Raw genomic sequence first — 24512 nt, 5'->3', positions numbered from 1 at the left:
AGGACAGCAAATAACTTCTTTTTCAGATTTTAAGATCAAGTGAAAGGAATGGGCCATCTCTGATATTGGCTACCCTCCAGCCTCCAGAGTGAGTAAGAAAACAGGAAAAGCATCCGGCTTTGGGGCCCCTTTTTTTTTTAAATTTTTTTTTTTTTTTTTTTTACTTAACTCAGAATAAATCATGCAGGTTCAGACTGAAGTGCATTTGTGGGCGGACGGTAATGGTCTACCTCGTGCTGCTCTCTAAGCGGAGCGTATCGTCAACATGAAGTGTGTTCCTGTGCTGCATGCGGTGCTCCCCACCTCCCTCCATCGCCCCCTCCCCAGCTCCTTCTCCTTGCAATGCCGCACATGGGTGACACAGGACTGAACCAGTGCAGGCTGCTCCGCGCTCCAGCTGCATCTGCTTCTGTGGCCACAGGGGAATGGTGTGTGTGTGTGTGTGTGTGCGTGTGCATGTGTGTGCGCAACCCTACCCCTGCACCGGGAAATGTGGGGTAGAGGGGTGGGAAGCACGGGGACTGCAGGGGTCTGCACCCACCTAAGCCATTCACAGGCTCAGCATCACTCAGTTGATTCAGCACCTTGCTAATAGCGCACACATTAACTGCAGCACAGATCAGAGGAGGAGTGCAGTTATGAGAGGGGAAGGGAGAGGGAGAGAGGAAGAGAGGGAGAACGTCTGTGTTGAGCAAATGTGTGCATGGTGCGTCTGTAGTGTGCGTGCGTGTGTGCGCGTGTGTTTGCGAGTGGAAGAGGAGCAAGAGAGTGTGTGAGCAAGAGGGAGAGAGCAGCGGTGGACGTGTGTTGGTGGGAGCTGAGAGGAAGGATGGCTGCTCATGTTTGAACTGCTTCAGAAGCTCTAAAAAAAAAAGAAAAAGAAAGAAAGAAAGAAAAAAAAAATCAGCAGAGCCATAGAAACACACCGAGGGACGCGTCTTGTTCATCATTCGTGGGGAGGCAGGAAAGACTTGGCAATGCCTGCTGAAGTGAAAGAGGTAAGTGTGTGCTGGAATGGCTCTATTTGCTCCGCATCCTCCCTCTTTTTTAGCCCGTCACTTTTCCTGCGGAGAACTGGCACTCCACAGCTCCCGCTTTCTGCCTCTGTCATGATGAATGGAGGAGGCATCACTTGCTTCACTCCCTTACCTCTCTCGGTGCTGCTCGGTGCTGCGGTCTGCTTGTGTTTCCTTCTGGTGACATGATTGCAAAAACATCTTCACCTCCTGCGTCCATGTGTGTTGAAGTGGAAGAGGCAATGCACGGATGCAGCCTCAGTTAAAGGGTGTGGGGAGGGGGGGCAGAACTTTGATGGCATTATCTCGGAGGGGGTTAATTCTGCACACTGGTGGTGAGCGCGTTGCCATGTTGTATAGCGGGGAGACATTAAATTTGACCATGCATCATTTTAGCTAATTGGGGGATCAGAGTGCGATGATCAGCGGTGGAGGGAAATGGAAACTTTCTCGTTTCATTTTTCTCTGAGAAGTGGTTTCTTGGCAGCCCGGTCAGGTTACGGTTAACCATGACGTTAATGGTGTTTCTGCAGAAAACAAGTCTTTTCTCGCACCTATGAGGGACCGTTTTCGGCGCAGTACAGTACCTTTAGCAGAGTGCCCAGCATCTGAATCTCCCCTGACACATTGAGGGCCACTGATTCAACAGATTGCACGGATTTGCGGATGAGTTTTGTGACAAAGTTGTGGCTAATGTTTTCTGACATAATTAGACTGGTGTGTGTTTTGTTTTGTATTTTTCCTCACTGTCCTGTCGAAGCATCTCTGTGTCAGTCCAGCATTTAGACCTGATGCAGATGCATTTCTGTTTAGCAGGGGTTTTTCTTTTCTTTTCAAAATCAGCTTGTTCTTCTAAGAAGAAGCTTAGTTTGATTTTGCTTGTCAGAAGTGACTGATATCAGGACATGTAAGCCTGTACCTTTAGCTAGCATTGATACTGAGAGCTGATGCTAGTCTAACATCTTATTCTGTTTCTATCGACTTCTTTTATTTTTTCCCTTAAACTCAGATCTGTCAACTTGACCCATGTCTTCAGGAAGTTATGGTGCAGTAAGTCGTTTAACTAAGCTTTGTTGGAACTTGAGTCAGGTAGAGACAGAAATACACAGGCCCGTGTGGCAGTATCATGCTGTGGGCATGCTCTGCAGAGTTAAAAGGAAATAGAAAAAAAAAAAAAACTTCAGTTGTTCTGAGAGATGTCATAGGAAGCTAATGGTCCTCAGAGGTCAACCAACCATGCACCCACACACACTAATAATACTGCAGGGGATTTTAGTGTATAGCCAGTTGACAGTCATGTTAGAGAAAACTGGAGTGCCCAGAGAGAACCTGCCCATTCACAGGGAGAACATGCAAACTCCAAGCAGGAAGAACCCAGGACCTTCTTCTGTCAATTGCTCCACTGCGCCGCCTCTTTTGCAGATGATGCTTTCCAGTAAATCACCGCTCTTCTTTTAAAGAGGATGTGACAAAGATGCGCAATGAAGACGCTTAATAGTTTCTGACGTCACCTGGTGATTTGTTGCTTTGCTGTTTTATTGTGTCGTGATGGATCACAGGGACAGTTGCAGTTTTATAAAGATAAGCTTTCCAGTTCAAGCCAAGCTGTGCATTGGTTAACTTGGATTTGAGGCAACTGCAAGTCGTTACTTGTGCCAGAGAATTGCACCCTGCCTTTAACTGGCATTGATGCTGAGCATCTATGGGATGATGCAAATTGTGTCATTCTGCCCTCCGGATCCAGCATCCATTTGCCATTTTTGTTCTTTTTTTTTTTAAAGTCCTGTCTGATTCAGAGCCATCAGTTTGACATATCTAGCCTCAGAAGCATGTTAAGCGATGGTGGAATGCGTTATTAGTCACACTAGGGATGAACGTCTTCAGGGTTTAAATCAGACAGTCAGCATCACAGAGGCACCTGTGGTGGCAGCATCATGCTGTGGGAATGCCTTATTTTTGTAGCATTGAAAGGACAACGAGAACTTGCATCAGTTGCCTCTTTCTTGTGAGATATTGTATTAAGTTACAGAACAGAACTGGAAATGCCAAAAAGTCCACAGATCTCTTTGAATGCAGCAGTGATTTAAAGCTGCAGTTATGTAACTTTTATTTAAAAAGACATATTATTTTTACACATTTGTCGAAACTGTCAGGATGTATTGACAGTATGGTGCTTGACAAAAACATTTTCCTTATTAAAAATACAAACAGCAGCTTTAGCAGATTGAACAGTTTGCAGACACGTTTTGAGGCCCTTTAAATCACGGCTTGACCTTCTTTGGTGCTTGAATCAGACACTGGCCTCCAATGCAAGAGCCGGTGATGGCAGCATAGTGATGTGGAGTAAAACTTTAGAAACTGAGGGTAACTCTCCTCTTCTCCCTTGACTTTACCTGTGCCTTTTTCTGTGTCTGTGTCTTGTTACGGGTAGTCATGGATAAGATTGAGCAAGCAATGGTGTTTCTGCAGGAGTAACATCTGTTACGCTACAGCTTCTATTTGCAGTGGGCATAGTGTCCTCCAAAAAAAAAAAAAAAATGAGCGCCACTGATTTAACAGATTGCACGGCTTTGCAGATGGATTTTGTGACAAAGTTAATGCTTTCCCGACATCGCTCGGCTGATGTCTCTTTTTTTTTTATTGTCTTGTCAAGCCATCGCTGTGTCAGCTCTGCAGTTTCATAAAAACGGTCTTTCTGCTCAAGCCAAGCCGCGCTTCAGCTTGATCTAATGACACTGCAATCCAGTGCATCAGTTTCTCACATTAAATTAGTCTTCTAATAAGACATCCGGGTCATTGCTTGTGTGCAGAAGGGGTTTATGTCTGGCCTTGCAGCTCCTTAAATTTCACGCTACCTTTAGTCGGCCGTGGCGATAAGAGTTCGCAGGACCTAGATGCCAGTTGTGCTGCTCTAGGTAGTATATATCTACCGTTTTTTTTTGGTTTTTTTTGCCTATAAGCTAGCTCTAAATCAGTCGTTCCAACCTGACCTATTTGGCTTCAAGAGCACACTCAGTGATGGTGCAGTGAGTTATTTAAATAAGCTTTGACTCACACAGTGGCCCTGCCTTCCCTGGAGCTCGAATCAGACAGAGACGGCAGCACACAGGCTCATGTCCAGCCTGTTATCATCCTCCAAATCCTTAATCAAGCTGTCTGTAGAGGACAGTGGCACCTCGCCTGTGTTCTGGCCAAGCATTTATTTAGTGCCACCTAACAATATCCAATCAGTCTCCCCCAGAGGTGATCAAGCCAGGATGATCTCTCCCCACAGCCAGTTTTTTTCCTGAGCAGGCCTTTTATCTCCTCTTCTCTCCGACACGTTTTTCTTGTTCAGGGATACGAGAGGGCCCTTGTGTTTGGTGTTTGAAAATCGAGCTCTTTTCCTCTCCACTTTCAGCCGACAGTCGTCCTCTCCAGGCTGATTTAATGCGGTTCAGCTCACGTTTGATTGTTTGGAAAGACAATAATTTGTGGAGATTAATCAATTTATCTGCTTCTAATCTCAGCAGACGCTTCAGCATGTTGAATACGAGCATGCGACGCATTTCTGATTGGACTGCACACATTTTCAATGTGAAAATTGATTTACTTAATGCTGAAACCCTTCAAATAATAATAATAATAATAATAAAAAAAATTAATGAAGGATTCAGTGCGGTGCCTTTTGTGTTTAATATATTTTTTAATAGGTTGTTTGCATTGCTATTGGAGGAATTCAGCTGTATCAATGATTTCATTCAGATTAATAGAGCAGCAAATCCAATTTTTGTTGACACTCTGAAATGAATGCAAAGTTTGTAAAAGGAAAAAAAAAAAAAAAACAACAACAAAAAAACAGCAATTAATTTCCACAGCCAAATAAAATGCATTATGTTGGAACGGAGAGATTTAACTTTTACATAAAATCAGCAAGAACAAATTAAAGAAACACAAACAGAGCCTTGCTGCAAGTATTCACTCCACATTGGAGCAGCAAACGTCAAAGTATTTTACTGGAATTTTATGTGACAGACCAAAACACAGTAATCTTGTTCTTCGTGATTCATAGATCTACATTAAGATTACACCCCTCCTTACTAGACTTGTGTAGGTATCATAGTAAAGGGAGTTAAATTCAAATGCATGCCACACTTTTCAGATTTTTATTTAAAAAAGAAAAAAAAAATCATGTATCATTTTTGTTCCAGTTACGTAGATTTGTCAGAAAAAAATGCAATAAAGTACAATGAAATATGTGGTTCCAATGCAATTGAATACTTTTGCAAAGCAAGGTTAAACTGCTGGGATGAATTATATGCAAAATTAGCACCATAGGCAAGACTCTCATTAAAGCAAATCTGTTTAGAGTAATTTAGTGCAGGTTTGAGCTGTCGGAATATTGCCTTTTTCCCTCTTGTTTCATAGTGAGGTCGACCTACTGTCTAAACAAATAAATGAAAATATGCTTTTTGTGAGTGTTTCAACAAAGAGAAGAAAGGTTTTGCATATTAAAAAATGCGTTTGAGCAACAACCCTTTCATTCAGGCCAGAACAAACTAACTTCAGTGCTGTTAAACAGCAGGCAATGTCCAGCTAACCCTGCTTTTTTTTTTTTTTTTTTTACAGAGCTAAGTAAAACCAATTGAAAAGGCCTCTACTCCTCTATGACAGTTTGGTACCACAGGAGGAGAGCCACGTTGAGCAAAATCAAAACCCACCACTGATCAAATGTGAAAGCCAATAACTGCCCGACTCACTTCTAGTCCCATTACAATACTACTTTTGTCAAACATGCCATAAATACTTACATAACAAAGTGGGAATAAAATGGAAGACTCCATCAATAACATCCAATATCTTTTGCTTCCTCTCGCAGACAGCCAGCCAAACAAATAGTACATGTGTTATATTTTCACCAGCGGAGCTGACCTACTAAACTGCACCAGAGCAGCATGCTAATTTTGTTACAAAAAAAAAAAAACAGCATGAACGTCAACAAAATGTGTAGCTCTAGGTTTTCCCTCATGTTTACTGCAATCTGAGTTGAGACACAGACGACAAATGACAAACAGCATTTCTTCTTTCTCTGTCTTTTAGTTTAACCTTTGCAGCTCTATAAAAGGTTGTCGTTAAGCTTTAGGACAAATCACAGGAAAGCAGCTCGCATTGGGCGCTGGACATTTTCATAAGGGCAAAGAAAGCTGGCCAATAACTTAATTGATTTCATACTGGCAAGTAATTACTCAGTTTCAAGGCGATCAGGAATGGCGTGGTGTGGGTCAAATAAATGAAATCACACTTGAGTGAGCAAGTAAATAAGAAGACAATTGTGCAAATAGTCAATAATCTTCAGATATCAGGATGCATCTGCCAGCACATACATCATTCTTTCTTACACTTCAGTTTGACATCCTAAAGTTACTCACTGTGGCTTTTGTTCTCTTTTAAAGTACTAAGTGATTCATTTTAGTGGCCATATGTCACATATTTATTGCTTTTGCCCAATTCAACTCGAGGGTCCCAGGAAAAAAGTAAATGCAACATTCAGACAACGTGGTATTAGAAAAAAATGGATAATAACTGAGTGAATCAAGTGGCTCAAATAATAAAGCAAAATATATGAAATAAAAAAGAAATGCAACATAAATTAAAGCAATATAAGAGGGAGAATAAACTTAGTATCACCACAGCTGCTCGCTCTGCTTGCCTTGCTGCTAGGCATTAAATTAAGATGTAAATGTTTGGCAGCCATGACAGTAGGTAAGGCATTCGATCGATGGAGACACGGCATGACATGAATGCGCAATAAGTGTAAGATTACATTGTTTCACAAAATTACATTTTGATCTTCCTCCCCCCCAAGAATATATTTTCATATTTGTAAAGAGCAACACAATGTTTGTTCACCATCTCTGTAAAAACATTTATATTTAAAGTGTACTATACATTTAATCTCTTTTTTCTTCTTTTTAATTGCTAAAAGTCAGCGTGGAGCAATGCTGAATTTGTGAGATATTAACTTGTTTGGTAAAGTTTTATAATTATTTTTGCTGCTGCTGTGATCTGCTCCTTCAGGCTGCTGAATGAATGTCATTTAATTTGATTCAATTCAATTTGTTTGTTTAGCACCAAATCATAAAACATGTCAACTGGAGGCACTTGGCAAGAGAAACTGATCCACTTACAGAACATATCGAGGTGTCAAACTGTTTTTTCTTTTCTTTTTCTTAACACCTCAGCAATAAATTGTTTTGTGCAGACTGCATTAGTAACACAGAACATTGATTAGATTCATTTATCTATCTGCCCATTGTCTACTGAGCCTCATGAGCAACATATTAACAAAAGAAAACTCAAATTATCCAGATAGGTAACAGGTACTTACCCACAGGTGTGTGTGTGTGTGTGCGTGCGTGCGTGCGTGCGTGCGTGCGTGTGTGTGTGTGTGCGTTTGTTTGTAATACCTTGTGGAGACAATTTTCCTGACATATACTACGTTGTGGGGACCAATTGCTCCTTGTGGGGACCGGAGACTGGTCCCCACAAGGGGAAGCCCTGTTGTTGGGTCAGGGGTCAGAGTTAGGGCTAAGGTATGAATTGAGTTTTGGATAGGGTTAGGGTTAGGTATGTGATGGTTAGGGTTAGGAAAAGGGTAAAGGTAAGGTTTAGGCTGTAGAAATGAATGGAAGTCAATGGAAAGTCCCCACAAAGATAGCAACACAAACATGTGTGTGTGTGTGTGTGTGTGTGTGTGTGTGTGTGTGTGTGTGTGTGTGTGTGTGTGTGTGTGTTTTAGGAGCAGAGTTTGGAGGGTCCAACTCCCTTGTCTTTGCCCCAGGAGGCTAAAGAGGCAACCAGTGAAAACCCGACAACAGCTGATGAACTGGACACGCCCACTTCCATCGCCTCGGTGATGACCTCGACCAATGAAAGCTCCACAGAGACCGACACCCCACAGCAGACTGACTCCGAGGTTTATATGATGACTCATTAAAAAGCTGCATCCATGTCGCAAAAATGTCTTTGTTTTTGTCCTGCAGCCTACAGAAAAAACACATTTTTTTCCCCCTTGCGTTTCGGAACAAAAGAGTTCAAATCCGCAATCAATTTCGCACACCAGAAAATGTAATTCCTCCAATTTATTCTGCTGCTAAACAGCGACAAAACTCATTTCTAACTAAGGGGAATTCATTATTCTTTGGCAGGAAATCGGAATTCTTAATTTATCAGAAAGCCAGGGATGTGCTGAAGTGATGATGATTAATAGTTACTTTGAGAAAAGGGACGTGTTTTGTGGTCAACAACAAATCGTGGCTCGTCAGTTTGAAGTAAACTGAGATGCTTCTTGCTCTGAGCTTAAGTAGCCACGTCAGGTGGCATTTAAGACGAGACCGGAGCGCCGCGGACCACTTAGGCAAATTAGATTCCAAAGACTAGCGGTTGTTGGGAGATTTTTGTGTATATAATTACAGTGGTGATTCCATTCTTATAGGAGTCCAAAGCGGTGGAACAAGAGGGTGAGAAGCCTCAGAGTGAGACGCAAGAAGAGATTAAAGAGGAGAACTTCCTCCCATCAGACACTCCTGATCTCACGTTGGCTCAGGAGGCTAAAGACAACGTATCTGCTGAGAAAGCCTCTCCCGAAGTGAAAGTTGAGCCCTCTGAACCTGCTCCAAACACGGCAACCGGCAGCGCCACCGTTGCGACAGCTCAACCCCAGCCGGTGCTGCAACCCGGTGAGCCTCATCCTGTAAACCCAGACAGCCAGAGCAGAGTCTACACCCTCCCTGATGCCTTCAGGGGGATGGGAGGCGACGCTTGCTCTGGATATGGAAGCCTCTCTCGTTTCAGCCTCCACGGCTACTTGCCCACCAAAAACTTCCAGCCCGGTGCTCACTACACTTTACCGTTCCTGAGGGACAGCTACGCCTCCGCAGGACTCAGCAACCAGACGGAGGAGAACAGAGAAAATCCTCTGGATGTGAAGGCCGACCACCCAGCTGCCGGTTACCACACATTGGGAATCCACCAGTTTAGGCCAATTACAACCATGGAGCTCCTCCGGGAGCCCTCCAGAACCAGGTGAGAAGATTTTGTATCATATAAAATGCTATCCATCTTCGAACTCTTGTTGATTATGTAGAATGTGCAAAAGTACTTCTTCCTGTTAATCTTTTTCACATTTTTTCAACAGCTAACAACTGCATGTAACCTTGATGTACTAGGAACCATCATGGTAGCACCTTGCTGTTGGGATACTTTCCTTCAGCAGGGACAGGCAGGTTTATTAGAAATGATGGAGGATGGTTTAGTCAAAGTCCTGACCTGAATTCAACTGAGAAACCGTGGCAAGATTTACACACTCTCCAGTCTGACTGAGCTTCAGTTAGTTGCAAAGCAGGAGCAAAAATACTCACTGTCATACTGACACACTAGGAAAGACTGCAATTTCAAAAAGAACTATTCTTTTCCCACTTGACAGTTATGGCTACTTTGTGCAGCTCTATCACATAAAATACCAATGAAACACAATGGAGTTTGTAATGTAACAAATGGGAAAAGGTCCAATATGGTTGAATAGATTTGCAAGGCATTGTTTAATTTGTTTTTCAGTTGAAAGAACATTATAAACGCCTTTCTAAAGAAGATTTAGCTATCTGTCCTCTGAGATATGAGAATGGGTTTCTATTAGTTCCCAGCAAACAAAGAGTGTCATAATGGGTCATTTAGGGTGCTTTGTAATTAGTCGTTGCACCATGAAAAACCTATTTTTGACTCCCACTGCATCTAAACCAGCATTATAAGCTGAGCAGATTCATAAGTGGAGCCACCCATGGTCAAAGGAAAACAGTCAATTTTGCTTTTAAACTTGTAGGCTTTCTATGATAAAAACCTGTCAAGCTTGATAGCTGCACAGACATCCAGAGGATGCAGCTCAGCTCCAATCCTTTGAGTCCGTGTGGATAATAACAAGACAGATGGACAGCAGTTAAGCTGCAACTGGTATCAATCAGGGATGGCAGCCTGCTGCTGCAAAGTTGATAGATAAGGAGGTTTCAAGTGTTATTGCCTGCCAGAAGCTTTTCCTTGGCCCATGCAAGAGTGATAGAACTGTTTACAAAAGAGACAACGAAACCTCTGTCTGTTGCACAAAGAAATTTGTCTGAACAAATTTTATTCAACATGTAAACTGTTAGACCTTCACATTTGTAGCTGTGTGGGTTGGCAGTGTTTCGTTTTTGTTTGTTTGTTAGCTAATGGAGAGGGAGAAATGCAGATTATCACAAAGCTTAAAAGATTCTTCATTACACTTAAAGTGATTTAGAAAAATGGCAAGCTCTGAAAATCTGAAAACCGTTGATCAAGCAGAAGCACCAGCATGCCTTAGAAACTATTTTATATTCTTTGATTTCAGTATCAGATTGTTTAAGTATTCATAAAAATGAAATTACAAAACAGAAATCAAAGGATTTAAAGTCTCAAAATTTGATATTGTAGTTGAAAACATTTTTTACTGGAAAGTGAACTTTTCAGTAAAAAAAGGTCACTAATTTGTCTGCATAATATTATCAGATAATATTTACCGATTAAACATTACAGAGGTGTACTAAAAAAGCTAATTGAATTTTGTAACGAGCTTGCTTATTCTCTAATAAATAACATGTAAAGTCGCAAAAGAAAAACAACTCTGCCTATACTTTATTATATTTGCTTTCTTATGTCATTAAAGGAACTTGCTTCTTTATAATTCAGCTAATAAGACATGAGATGAACCAATCACAGTTTTCTGCCTGATTTTTGATCTTGGTGTTTTTCTTATTCTTACCTACTAAAAGAAATTAAGAACAGAGGTCAAATAGTTTCTTCTGAGCGGTCACGCCTGTGAAGGTCAGAGTTTCATTCTTATATGTTCAAATAAAGGCAAGACTGTTATAGTTTGAGAATTTACTACCTGAATTTAAGCAGAAAACCAACAATGTTATTTTTCCCAATATCACTGAATAATAACAACAACGAAAAATAAATAAATTTTACAGTTTAAATAAAAAATTCTGCAATATTTCATTGTAGCACCAGAGTGGATTCGATGGGGAAATGTTGTCAGACACTGTAACGCAATAAAAAAAAAACATTAGCTTTATGTTTGTACAGAGGCGCCAGGCATAATCTACTCTCAGTTTAGAGGCATCTCCTGTGATCCAAGTTGAAATATGTGTTGTAATCTTACAAATTAGTGTTTTGGATCTACAGCCAGTGAAATAAAAGTATGAAAAATGGTAAAAATAAAAGATGGAATGAATCTTGAGAAATGTCGCGAGCGACAAGTGTATAGGTCAGACTCTGTGCGAGTGTTGGATCCTGTATCAAATCCCTTGGCAAAATTATTTTACACTTCACTACTCCTTTTTTCTATATTGCATTTTGTGTTTGACACTTCTTCCTTTGCAGCTAGTTTTTTAGTGGGCATGGAGAGATACTTAATTCCACTCATCTCCTCTCTTCTGTGCAGCATTTCTTTTGAGATGGTTGTATAACCACAAAATTCAGGGAATAACCTCTAAAGAGAGCCTGCAGTACCCAGTACGACAGTTACCTCACACTATCCATCACAAAAAAAAAAAAAAAAAAAAAGATTAAAGAAATACCTGACTGGCACTTTTATTCTCATATACTTACATTTCCCTTGTCTGCTTTTCAACAGTGAACATTTGGCTTTAGGCTGCAATCTCGTTGTGAGGTATTGAACTAACCAAGGTTGTAAAAGCAGTTTAAGAAAATCCGAATTGCCCTGAAGCAAAGACAGAGGCCGAATTCAAGGTGTCAAATTGCAAAGTTAAATTTCTTTTCAGTTATGAATGAGATATACAATTTATTTTTTAAATAAAAACTGAAGGTGACATAGTTACTTGACTGTGCTATAAAATGGCATTGTGTTCCTGGATAATATGTTACACTTCCCCTTTATCTGTTCTACTTACTCTATTACTTTTCCTGTCATGTCAGCCAGGATTGACAGAGTTAATTTATTTGGTTGAAGCCAGAATAATAAACAAACTAACTAGAGGCATGCCTCTGTGTGACATATATGCCAGATAATTGCGGATAATTCCAGACGTTTGAATGTCCCTTGTTCGTCCGGTCGAAACAGTTACATGCGAGTAGGAAAACTGTGGAAGTGTCCAGCAATTATACCGGTCAGAAAGTTCTGAGTGCTGCAGCCAGACACTCTCTTTTATAAAAACACAAAATGTGTATATGCATATATAAATTTTTTTAAAATCTTGATTGCAAACCCCTAACAGTTCTCATCCCATTCATAGCTTACCACCCAAATCAAAGAGAAATATGAGATGTTTTCAAAGGAGATAAAATCTTGAAACGTGGAATTGAAAGACACATATGATGCAAATTCTTGGTTCAAATTGTTGGCAACTAATTTTGACAATTTTCTGCATTTTGTCTGTTTACGGGAGGCATCAGAAAGAGGGACTCAAGCAGGTTGTTGATGCAGGGGCCGCCTTATATCTTCACATGAGCACGTTTCAGCTAAATATTGTAGGGATTTAAACCGCACAGTCATAAATCAAATAAACACACCAAAAGCTATTTTTCAATATGAAATGGCTGTGCGATAAATTGAGATGCAATCCTCTTCAGGAAAGACTCGGGCATTGACTCTAATTTATCCAATGTCATCCAAACTTTGTCTTTGCAGAAGTGGCTACGATGACGCGTTTATGGCCCAGTTGGAGGGGAACCTGAATCCTTTCTTCCAGGCCATGTGCCGAGCGCAGACCCTGCAGCTGCCCCACAAACGCAGCAGCATGGTGAGCCTGGACAGCATCAGAAGGGACCCGCGCTGGAGAGACCCCAACTTGCATGAGGTGATCTCGATGCTCAGGCACCCAATGGACCCTGTCAAGTCCAACGCAGCTGCCTATCTGCAGCACCTCTGTTATGAAAACGACCTGATCAAACAGGAGGTTCGGCAGCTGAACGGGGTGCCGATCCTGGTGGAGCTGTTGGACCATCCCAAAGCTGAAGTCCATCGCAAGGCCTGCGGTGCTTTGCGCAACATATCCTACGGGAAAGACCACAACAACAAAATGGCCATCAAGAGCTGCGATGGCATTCAAGCTTTAGTCAGACTGCTGAGGAAGTCCAGCAGCATGGAAGTCAAAGAGTTAGCCACAGGTACCAATGAGACTTTTCAGCTGCTGATTGAACCTGCTCAGGTGTTTCCAATAATGTGTCCCCCCCCCCCCATTAAACCCACAGGAACTCTGTGGAACCTCTCATCACACGAACCACTCAAGATGACAATAATCAACCAGGGACTTCAAACCCTGACTGACGAAATCATCATCCCACACTCAGGCTGGAGGAGAAGAGACTCCGTGGATGCATCCAAACCGCTGAGCGCCGAGTGGACCACCGTCTTCAAGAACACCACCGGATGCCTGAGGTAAAGGTGGGCTGCTGTCATGGATTCGGCCGGCGTTTGCGCACACTCCTCTGACAGAGCTGTTTCCGCAGGAACGTCAGCTCCGATGGGGCCGAGGCTCGACAGAGGCTAAGGGAGTGCGAGGGGCTGGTGGCAGCTCTCCTTCATGCCCTGCAGTCGGCCGTCGTCAACAAGGATGCCGACAATAAGGTTGCTCAAGTAATCATTTTTAGTTTTCAGTCAGCTACCTTTAAAATTTGATAAGATGGAACAAGTTGCTTCCAAACAATAAAAGCGCCGTGCTGTTCTTTAAATATGGAAACTCTCAGAAATTCAGTTTTGCTATGAAAAGTCAGTATCTGTTTTTCTTTTCTCTTTTTTTAATATATCAAAGTTGAAGACACTTGACCAGTGCTATGTGCTTCACGTGTGATCTCTGATATAAACTGTCTGTCCCTTTCGCAATTAAGTCGGTGGAAAACTGCGTCTGCATCCTTCGAAACCTGTCCTATCACGTTCATAAAGAAATACCAGGAGCGGAGCGATTTCAGGAGCCCCATGCTGGCCATCTGATGAGAACAGTGGGGCATCAGAAGAAGAAGAGCGAGCCACAATGCTGTACGGGAAAAAGACCCAAAGGTTTGTAAAATATACATATATAGTTGAAGAATTTGATTATCTTTAGTGTTATGCATTTCTTGGCATTCTAATTAAAGTTAAGCCTTATTTCTTCCTCCCTCAAGCATCTTGAACTGCAGTGCACAAAGGTTTTTTTTCTCTTTTGAAATGTTCTGACCCAGCCACATTCCCTGAAGACTCTGTCTAGTTTCATACTGAGTACAGTGGACTTGTCCTCCCTTCCTAAGGCAACTGACTTGCAGCTGCAGTGAACAAGGCATCTGCAGTAACATCAGTGTCAGTGATGCATTCCTAAAAAGCTGAGATTTCCCTCCCTATTTTTATTTTTTTTTTTTTTAGTAAAAGTTATTCACAAGCTAACTGCACTGGCAAGATTATTTTTTTTAAACTCACTAAGCTCTGCAGTTAATCTGAAGATTTATTTTTATAGCTTGAAGAACTCAAAGTAAAATGTCAACAGTGAAACTAAATGTACCTAATTGATAATTAATATTTGATGTACAGTAATAAACAGACTGGATTAGCTTGTCCTGAGGGCAAAGACATTAGGCATTGGAAAAAGATTAAAGCTGCTGCAAATCGCTAAATGGCCTGAACTCATACGGCACTTTTCCAGTCATTTTGACCACCCACGGCTGTGGTATTATAAGCAGACCACTGATCTGTGTATAAATCGACTTGTGGCAGGAGGAAGCTGGAATTGAACCTACAACCTTCCAACTGACATGTAACTAACTGCTCAGTATGTCTGTTATTTGTTGTTTGACGCGGCATCTTGCTAAAGTGTTCACATCTCCTTAACTTTTTTATACTACTACTACAAACGCCAGTGTATTTTACTGGAACTGTACGTAACAGTCCATGAAAAAGTTGCGCGTGTTTTTAATGTGGAAGGAAAATGATTGTATTTTTGATTTATTTTTTCTTCCTTGAGAGCTGGAGTACTGCTGCTACTCTTCAGACATATCTGTGCTTAAAAAAAGAGTTTAATAATTAGGTCTTTAATAGAACTCTGTAAAACATGACTGGATGAAGAGGAGGTCATTTATCCTCTGGATTCAGCAGGAACAGATGCAACAGTTGAAGGATGCTGCAGCTCAAGGACAGGAGTTTGACACTTTGAAAGCTTGACTACAAGTGCACACTAAAATTTTATGATTTTTTATAAAGGAAAAAAAAACTTAACACAATGCAAGCCACATATTATTTCACTTCCACTTCATAAACATTTACTTTGTAATGGTCTGTCAAGTAAAACAAAATTGTAATGTCTCAAAATGTGGAAAATTCAAGTGATGTAGACAAAAAAATGTCAGACAACCTAATTATTTAGAAGTGATTCTATTAATTACCTTCAATCTGATGTAGGAGTTTTGTTTAATTAATAATTAGTGTACAGCAATAAAAACAAGAACTAGTCAGTTTGTCTTGAAGGCGAGGACATCATTGAAAAACATCAAAGTTATCGTCAATAATTGCTATATTGCTTTCAGGAAAGCTGCAGATCCAACTGATCCAATCAGCAACTCAGTGTCTCGCCACACGGAGGAGCTGTGTCTGCTTTCCTGCCTCTCTGTCCCTTTGCGCCACAATCTAATCTGTGACATTGTTCTTTTCTTCTTTTTCCTTCAAACTGGGCTCATCAGAAGAGTGGTTCAGTCAAGGTCAGTCTGCTCGCCACGCCGGGATATCTCCAAAGCAGTGGATACTGTGAATCAATGCTGCAGTGGATTTTTCTGCAATTGTCTATATCTGCTTGCTGATGTGATGAAAACTGGTGCTTGTGTTTGTGTGCATGTGTGTGTATGTATCTGTGATGTACAGGTTGGAAAAATGGATTTATGGAGAGGAAATACAATACTTTGGACTTGCCAAAATGTGCAGAACTGATTAAAGGTACATATTTAAAATAATAATAATAACCTCAGTTGAACTTGCAAATAAGCAACTTTTTTTTAAATTAAGGAGGAAAGTAGTAGATAAAATATAAATAATTTCTGAAGCATCCAGGCTGCAGCTGCTTCCTGGGTTCTGCTATCTGCTGTATAAGCATGACATTGACATGGCCTGGGAAGGAAGTCATTTAAATGCAGCTCCACGCATCTCCACCTGCACCGCTAAAGCAAAAACGGCCCAACATCTGAGACACTGATGGGGTTTCTGTTTGCGGTACAGAGAATGACAGAAATGCCAGGCTGGCACTTGCTTCAAACAACGCATGTCCCATCTTTTCCATATGTCTCCAGTTGCTGCTGCACCGTCTCCACGTTGTGTTTTGCTTTGTGTTTGCTTCTTGTTGCCATGAGTACAGTGTGGATTTAAAAAAAACAAAAAAATAAAAATAAAAAAACGGAGGAAAATAAGAACCCATAGCGCTACAAGCCTGTGGCTCCGACTGCCATTAAAACGGAGATCAGAGCTTAGCTAATGCCTCCCACGCTGCAGCCAGTGAATGCAAATCAGCCTGACAATCATGATAAAGTTCAGGGTCAGCCTTATACTGTTATACTTGTCAGCCATCCAGCAGCCTCCACTGGCTCAGTGCAAAACAATCAGTTCATGAGTCTGCTACAGTTGTATTTTCCATTCAGCGCAGTCTCAGTTCAGTGCATGCAATGCACCATGCGTATTTTTTCTGCCAATCCACTAATCTACTAACTAGACTAAGTAGAAGAAATTCTAAAGAATGCATTTTGCCTTGCTGAAGTATTCACATCCATTGAATGTCAGTGTATTTTAGGAGCACGAAACGGTGAAGTGGAAGGAAAGGGATCATTGTCCAAACTTAAAAGGCTAAGAAAGGCAAAACCAACATTAATCAGAGAAGCAGTCCACAGATCAGGTGGGAGAACCTGCTGATAGGATAACTAATAATAGTTCATTCAACAAATCTGGCCTTTGTGAAACAGGACAGAAGAAAATCATTGTTAAAAGAGAGCCATAAAGTTAGTCTCAAGTCATGTTGGGGACACAGCAAACAGAGGTGCTCCAGTCAAAGGAGGACAAAATTGAACTTTTGGGGAACATGCAAATCCCAAGAAACATACTGATGATCATACAAATGATCTGGATCAAAGCATATTAAAATGTAGAATGGCCCCAGTCAAAGTCCAAAAGTAAATCACTGGTAAATCTTTAAAAAATTCATGTCAACAGGTACTCTCCATTAGATAGAAAAAAAGAGACTGTGCAAGCAATCCAGTTTTTAAACTTGTAACTGAAATATCGGCAAAATGCCTGACCCCGTATAGTTTGGTAGAAGACAAATGCACAAATTTTTATTTTCATTTGGGGAAAGTGTCAAAAACCGTTTTCTTCCACTACCGACGGTCTGTCTCATGAACAGTTTGCGCTTATGACTGACGAGAGGTTTTTAACGGTTTGCAAAGTATATTCCATCCAACAGGTTAAAACTGCTGACGGTGCGTCTTCGTTTCTCTTGAAGGCCTGGATCTGCTGTACCAGCCGGAGGTGGTGAGGCTGTACCTCTCTCTTCTTACCTGCAGTCACAACCATAACACCCTGGAGGCAGCTGCAGGAGCTCTGCAGAACCTCGCTGCGGGACACTGGGCTGTAAGCACACGGAAAAGTTCAAAGTTATTTTTCACGATCCCTAATTACAGGAGCCTTACTCGGAGAACACGAAGCGTTATTCCCAGCACGTTTGGCTGATTTTATCCCAATCACTGCTGCCGAGAATGATCATTTATGTAGGTGAAGTCACCGTGGCTGCTGTCATAGTTTGTAAACATCATCTTGTGTCTGAGGAGCAGATCTGGGATGCGCTTCTTGACAGCATCGTTGCTGTCTCTGCTGTTCGGCTTGAGGAGAGACTTAAAATAGAGCTGGCCTGAAATAAAGTGCTGTGAGTAAAGCGTAAATGTGCCCCAACAGTGCAGGGTCAAAGAAGACAACGTCTAGAGGCCAGCACTCAGGGGGGGCCATGAGTACCTAAGGCTTCTCGTCTCTTCTCAGCTGGCTGGTCTTGTTTTTTCAGCGGGCATCATTAATCAACCCAATGTAAATGTGCGCTGACCTTGTCTCTAGCCAAGATAATCAGAAAAGCTGCAACTGAATTTCCCCTTGAGTGGTTCCATATGTCTTAGAAATAACATCCAAAGTAAAATATAGGAATGTCCTAGGAGTGTGAAAGTGATTCAAGACAAAGGCTCGTTAAAAGATATTTGAATTCTTAAAGGGGACGTAAAGGTGTTTACTAGTGAAGCGTAATTTAAGGAATCTTCTTTGAATGTTTTTAAATTTTCTTAAAATGATCCGACTGAGCCAACGGCCTCTTGTGTTTCTCCTTGCAGTGGTCGAGCTACATTCGAGCCACGGTGAGGAAAGAGAAAGGACTGCCAGTTTTAGTGGAGCTGCTGCGCTCAGACGTGGACAAAGTCGTGCGAGCCGTGGCCATCGCTCTTCGCAACCTCGCCATTGACAGAAGGAATAAGGACTTGATCGGTACAGAATTAAAGATCTCCGCTTCGTTCGGAGGCGTCGACACCTGTGGACTCACGGTCTCTCCGCCTGTCTGTCTTTACAGGGAACTACGCTCTGAGGGACCTTGTTGCTAACTTGCCCTGTGGGCAGCAGCACCCCGTGAAAAATCTCGAGGGAGATACGGTGGTTTCTATTCTGAACACGATTTACGAGATCATCACAGACAACCCTGAGAACGCTCGAGTGCTCATACAGGGTCATGCTGTGCAGAAACTGGTGGCCATAAATAAGTCAAGGTATACAAATGTATCAGAAAGGAATTTTATGTAAATGTAAAAAAAAAAAAAAAAAGCGCTATTGCATTTAAAAGAATGATTACTTGCAAACATTGAATAGCTGAAAAACATCACGTCTTTGTTTTGAATGGGTGTCTCATGTTAGTATGAGCACATTAAGCAGCGGTCATAGATATCTGTCATTTAGATATTAATGTCTTGGTCCTGATTGTTGTGATTAACCATCAAAATAATATGTTGTCAGCCAATCAACACGAGAGACCAAAGCTGCTTCGCATGTACTTCAGACAATATGGGCCTACAAAGAGCTGAGACACAGTCTGACCAAGGCCGGATGGAACAAGAGCAACTTTAAGGTATTTTTATTTATTTTATAGCAATTTAAAACATCAGAAGATAGCTTAGTTGAGGTTAGGATAGGTTGGATTGGTATAGGGTAGGTTTGTTTACTTCATTTGTCAAATTGTCTACAGTAAAAATTTATAAATTTGGTAATTTTGTCTTTGTTGAATTTATTTAAATTCAGAAAACTATGCCAGCAATAAACTGTCTGGGGCTCAAAATGACTTAAAATAATAAAGAAAAAGGTATGATGTTTATTGTCTTTATTAAATAGTAAAGGTAAAGTACGTAAAACAAATTAACAACGTGGATCACCATGTGCAATAACATTGTAAAAAGTGTTTAACACTTAGTAGCTGAAATGCATTTCTCTTTTGAAGCCAACAGGATCGGGTGTAACTAAAAAACCCAAGAATGGGAAACAAAACAGCGATGACATCACATTGCCTCTCATGGAGAAAAATCAAGGTTAGAATATGTCACATAGTTTTACTTTACAACATAAATGATTATAAAAAAAATACCCACCAGTTCCTGGAACAGAAAATGTTTCTTATATCGCTATTATCTTGTGCTCTGTTGCAGATGTGTATTCCACCTTGGAGTCAAACGACAGAGTTGGAGACGGAAAGGGACCTGTTGTAGAAAGAGATGCTCTACAGGTAGGCTATAAAAGATCTTCAGTGTAAATTACTGTCTCTCTTATGGTAAATGACCAAAACTCCGTTTTCTGACAGGCGATAAGTGAAAGGAAACATTTCATCAGAGCTGGCAGGCCTGCAGTAGGCCTCATGGATAACAAACCTCCACCGCTGGACTCCTGGGTGTGAACTTGACAAAAGATCCGGTCCAGCTAGTTAAATCCTGTAGGGACACTTTCTGTTGGTGAAATGCAAATCTGTGTCATTTGTTCATTCTTGTAAAAAATAGAAGAAAAAAAAAGAAAAAAAAAGGCTTATTTGTTTACAGAACTTAATGTGCCAAACACTTATATGTACTTAATCTGGAGATTAGTCGACGATAGACTTTATTGTTTTAATATTTAGGATGACTTCTGTAAGCCTGGAACATACAGTGATAACATGTGATGTATGAATAGCCCAAATATGCAAACTGTGGGGAATCATGATTCCAAAGATTATATAACATGTACAAAGTGAATTTGACAGTTTATTAACAGCTTATGAATTGTTTAAGTTGTGTAGAAAGACGTACGTGGATCTTTTTTTTAATGTCCACTTCTATAATTATGGTCCATTTCCAATCTGAAAAAGTCTCAAACCATTTTTTTTGTCTCTGATAAGTTAAGTGTACAGGCTGTTATCAGCCTAATCACATCCAAATCATTTGGAAATTAGTGTGATTTTGATATATCAGGGTAGAAACAATAAAGGTTCATTGCATTTGTTTATACAGAAAGGTAAACAAGGACTGTACATGTGTAACAAAGGACTGTTAATATTCAAAATAAAGGCATTTATATTGTAATGTTTATTGTAATACCCATGTTATTAATTAAGAGCTATTTATGTGTCTTAGCTAATGCCTATAAATGATACAGCTCTGCTTTGCAGTGGTCCTTTTTGCATTGCAATGTTAAATGAAACTGACAATAAATGCTGTGCATAGTTTCTCATTTATGTTTGTGTTACTTCTTAAGCAGTTCAGGTCAGAAGTTTACATGCACTCAGAACGGATTTCAATGCTAGTTTCACCTTAGGCTTTAATCTTATATTTGAATTGTTTATTTTCCAGGCAGAAATAGTCACTTGCAACTTCAGTTGATTTTAACAATGAGAATTTAACTCATAAATGTACATTTATTGTGGATGGAACCATTAAGACCACTTTATCATTGTCTGGAAGACAACGACAAAAGCTCAAGCCTACCTCTAACTGGAAGATAACAGTGAATATTCACATGGAATAAAGAGTGCCTTAGTGAAAAAAAGTACTTTAGTATAATTCAAATATACTTACATTTGAGTAAGTATATTTTAAGTATACTAAGTATTAAGTGTACTACCAATAAATGAAGTATACTAAAACTGTGCTTGTACCAATTTTGACATTATAACTTTAAACATATAATTGTACCAACATACACTTTTAAGAAATATATTAAATAAAAGTATACTTTAAGTGAAGAAAATATGTATTTGCCCAAGTGCAAATATACACTTGCTCAAGTGTACATTCAAAATATATTTTAAATATGTTTAAAATATCTTTTAAAGATATTTTGTGTATAGTTTAAAATATATGATCAAAATAGAATAAAAAAAACCTCAATGTTTATTTTAAATTATTAATTTCAGCATGTTTTAAATTACATCTCAGTGTATACTTTAGGCTTATAAAGTATGCCTTTTTAGGTACCTTAATAATCTTTTACTATTTTTGTTAAAATGACAAAGAATAATAATAAAAAAGTCCTAATAGTGGAACTTGATTTAATGTTGTTTAACAAATAATGTATTCATGCCTCAACATATCAAACATTGACAGTTTAGTGACAGAGGTTCTACAACAAAAACAATATTCAATATTCAAAAACAATATTCAATATCCATTAAATGTAGCAGGTATCTTCAGTTTTACATCTCTCCGAATACGATCTGTTGTTTTCAGTTTTTTAACTAAAACACGGAAGCTGTCTTTACCCAAGAGTCCCTCCCGGATGACCGACCTTCTCACCTTATCTAAGAGATATGCCTTATCTCTAAGGCAGAGCCCAGACACCCTACGCAGAAAACCCATTTCGGCCACTTGTATCTGCGACCTCGTTCTTTCGGTCATGACCCAAAGCTCATGACCATAGATGAGGGTGGGAACGTAGATCGACCGGTAAATCGAGAGCTTCGCTTTTTGACTCAGCTCTCTCTTCACCACAACGGATCGGTACAGCGCCCATTTCGCAGCAGACGCTGCCCCAATCCGCCTGTCGATCTCCCGCTCCGTTCTTCCCTCATTGGTGACCAAGATCCCCAGATACTTAAACTCCTCCACTTGGGGCAGGGGACCCCCCAAGGGTCAGAAGGCACTCTGCCCTTTTCCGGCTCATTACTATGGCCTCGGATTTGGAGGCACTGATCCTCATACCGGCCGCTTCACACTAGGCTTCAAAACACTCCAGGGAGAGCTGCAGATCTTGACCTGATGAAGCCAACAGGACCACATCATCTGCAAAAATCAGAGATGTGATCCTAGAAATTCTGTCCATGAATCAATGACAAAGGGCAGCCTTGGCGGAGTCCAACTCTCACCGAAAACAAGCCCGACTTACTGCCGGCAATGCGGACCAGACTCTGACACCGGTTATACAGGGACCTGACAGCCCGTATCAAAGGGCCCGGTACCCCATACTCCCGGAGAACCCCCCACAAAGCCCCTCTGGGGACACGGTCGAACGCCTTCTCCAAGTCCACAAAACACATGTAGACCGGTTGGGCGAACTCCCATGCACCCTCCAGGACCCTGTGGAGGGCGTAGAGCTGGTCCAGTGTTCCACGACCAGGACAAAAACCACACAGCTCTTCCTGAATCTGAGGTTCAACTATCCGAAGGACCCTCCTCTCCAGGACCCCTGAATAGACCTTACCAGGGAGGCTTAAGAGTGTGAGCCCTCTGTAATTGGAGCGTACCAGGGAGGCTTAAGAGTGTGACCCCTCTGTAATTGGAGCACACCCTCCGGTCCCCTTTTTGAACAGGGGACCACAATCCAAGTCTGCCGTCGGGGGGAACTGCCCCCGATGTCCATGCAATATTGCAGAGTTGCGTCAGCCAACACAACCCTACAACATTCAGAGCCTTAAGAAACTCCGGCCAAATCTCATCCACCTCGGGGCCCTGCCACTGAGGAGCTTCTTAACCTCCTCGGCGACCTCATCCCAAGAGATTGGAAAGCCCAACCCAGAGTCCCCAGGCTCAGCTTCCACAACAGAAGGCATCTTGGTGGGATTGAGGAGGTCTTCGAAGTATTTTGCCCACCAGCCCACAACGTCCCGAGTTGAGGTCAGCAGCACACCATCTCCCCTATAACAGTGTTGGTGCTGCACTGTTACCCCCTCCTGAGACATCGGATGTTGGACCAGAATCGCCTCAAAGCCGTATGGAAGTCTTTCTCCATGGCCTCTCAGGCATCCATGGCCTCTTCAAACTCCTCCCATGCCCGAGTTTTTGAATCAGCAACTACACGAGCCTCATGCTGCTTTGACCACCGGCACCCATCAGATGCTTCTGAAGTCCCACAGGCCAAAAAGGCCCATTAGGACTCCTTCTTCAGCCTGACGGCATCCCTCACTGAAGGTGTCCACCAACGGGTTCAAGGGTTGCTGCCATGACAGGCACTAACAGCCTTGTGTCCACAGCTTCGATGAGCCGCCTCAACAATGAAGGCAAGGGACATAGTCCACTCAGACTCAATGTCCCCTCCCCCAGAACGTGTTCCAAGTTCTGCTGGACGTGGGAGTTAAAGCTCTGTCTCACAGGAGACTACAGATAATAGGTACACCCTTTCATCAAATTGGACAGGTGCGCGTGGCTTCCGGTGGGGGAGGGGCACAGTGGGCGGTCCGGAAGCGGGGGAGGGGGATTAGTGGGGGGACTGGAAGTGGAGGGAGGGTCTCAGTGGGGCGTCCGTAAGTGGGGGTGGAGCTCAGTGGGGTCCAGAAGGGAGAGTGTCAGGGGAAGTGCACGGGAAGGGGTGAGTGGGGGTGAAAATGTTAATGATTTTAACACCTCTTATCCACAACACTTGGTAGCTTTTGATGTCATGAGATACAGGGGATGTCATTGACTTGTTGTAGTTCTTTATCACTACCCAGTCCTGTTCTTAGTGAGTCTGAAAGACACCCCCTACTGTTCTTTAGTGGTCCAGACTACATGTCTCCTTAGCTCTGATGGCTGTGTGTGTGAGTGTGTGCGAGTGGAGAGTGTGTGTGCACATTTGACTCCTTGTTAGGGAATTAAAGTACAACACAATTAAAGTATGAAAAATAAAACAATAAGTGATAATCGGGATCAAGAATAATATACAGTTTGTCACCTTTCCTAGAGAAGTTTAGATTTAGAATCTTGGGTAACACTTTATTTGAAGGGGGTGAATAAGACTGACATGACACTTTCATAAACATGACATAACACCTGTCATGAACATGAATAAGTTTTCATGAATATTTATGACTGTTGTCAAACTGTCATTCGGTAAATCATGACACTTTTAATACAAAGTTGACATTATTCAAAATGCCTTTGTTATGACAACTTGACATTAACCAAGAAATCATTACTGATATAAATTTGTTATAAAAGTATTACTGATTGCACTTTAAAAATTAGGTAACTTTA

The 24512-nt window shown here is 41.4% G+C and overlaps 1 protein-coding gene across 3 annotated transcripts; it reads left to right on the top strand.

The window, feature by feature from the left end:
• The first annotated feature begins 548 nt into the window (after positions 1 to 548).
• arvcfa (ARVCF delta catenin family member a) lies at positions 549 to 20797 on the top strand. Of its 3 annotated transcripts, none has more exons than XM_015027495.1 (16): positions 549 to 998; positions 7795 to 7971; positions 8491 to 9080; positions 12715 to 13193; positions 13278 to 13464; positions 13536 to 13653; positions 13914 to 14082; positions 15729 to 15746; positions 15907 to 15978; positions 17528 to 17655; positions 18396 to 18546; positions 18629 to 18821; positions 19066 to 19177; positions 19544 to 19631; positions 19749 to 19825; positions 19901 to 20797. In XM_015027495.1, exons 1-16 carry the CDS (start codon positions 978 to 980, stop codon positions 19991 to 19993), a joined length of 2673 nt encoding a protein of 890 aa, XP_014882981.1. In that variant the 5' UTR covers positions 549 to 977; the 3' UTR covers positions 19994 to 20797. The 3 variants fall into 3 exon arrangements, with proteins under 3 accessions (XP_014882981.1, XP_014882980.1, XP_014882983.1); XM_015027494.1 differs by having other exon boundaries at positions 13536 to 13662; XM_015027497.1 differs by lacking the exon at positions 15907 to 15978 and having other exon boundaries at positions 13536 to 13662.
• The last annotated feature ends 3715 nt before the right edge of the window (positions 20798 to 24512 follow it).

Source organism: Poecilia latipinna, unplaced genomic scaffold (genome assembly GCF_001443285.1).
Source record: "Poecilia latipinna isolate Pla-1442-1.1 unplaced genomic scaffold, P_latipinna-1.0 Scaffold103, whole genome shotgun sequence".
In the NCBI taxonomy this organism is placed as follows: domain Eukaryota; kingdom Metazoa; phylum Chordata; class Actinopteri; order Cyprinodontiformes; family Poeciliidae; genus Poecilia; species Poecilia latipinna.
Note: the sequence above shows the minus strand (reverse complement) of the source record. Positions and strands in the feature narration are given on the sequence as shown.

Bases quoted from the DNA above. Each gene is read 5' to 3' on its own strand.
- arvcfa (XM_015027494.1), top strand. From the start codon at position 978: ATGCCTGCTGAAGTGAAAGAG. The intron at 999-7,794 runs GTAAGTGTGTGC...TGTGTGTTTTAG, and splicing joins TGCCTGCTGAAGTGAAAGAG to GAGCAGAGTTTGGAGGGTCC. The intron at 13,465-13,535 runs GTAAAGGTGGGC...CTGTTTCCGCAG, and splicing joins AACACCACCGGATGCCTGAG to GAACGTCAGCTCCGATGGGG.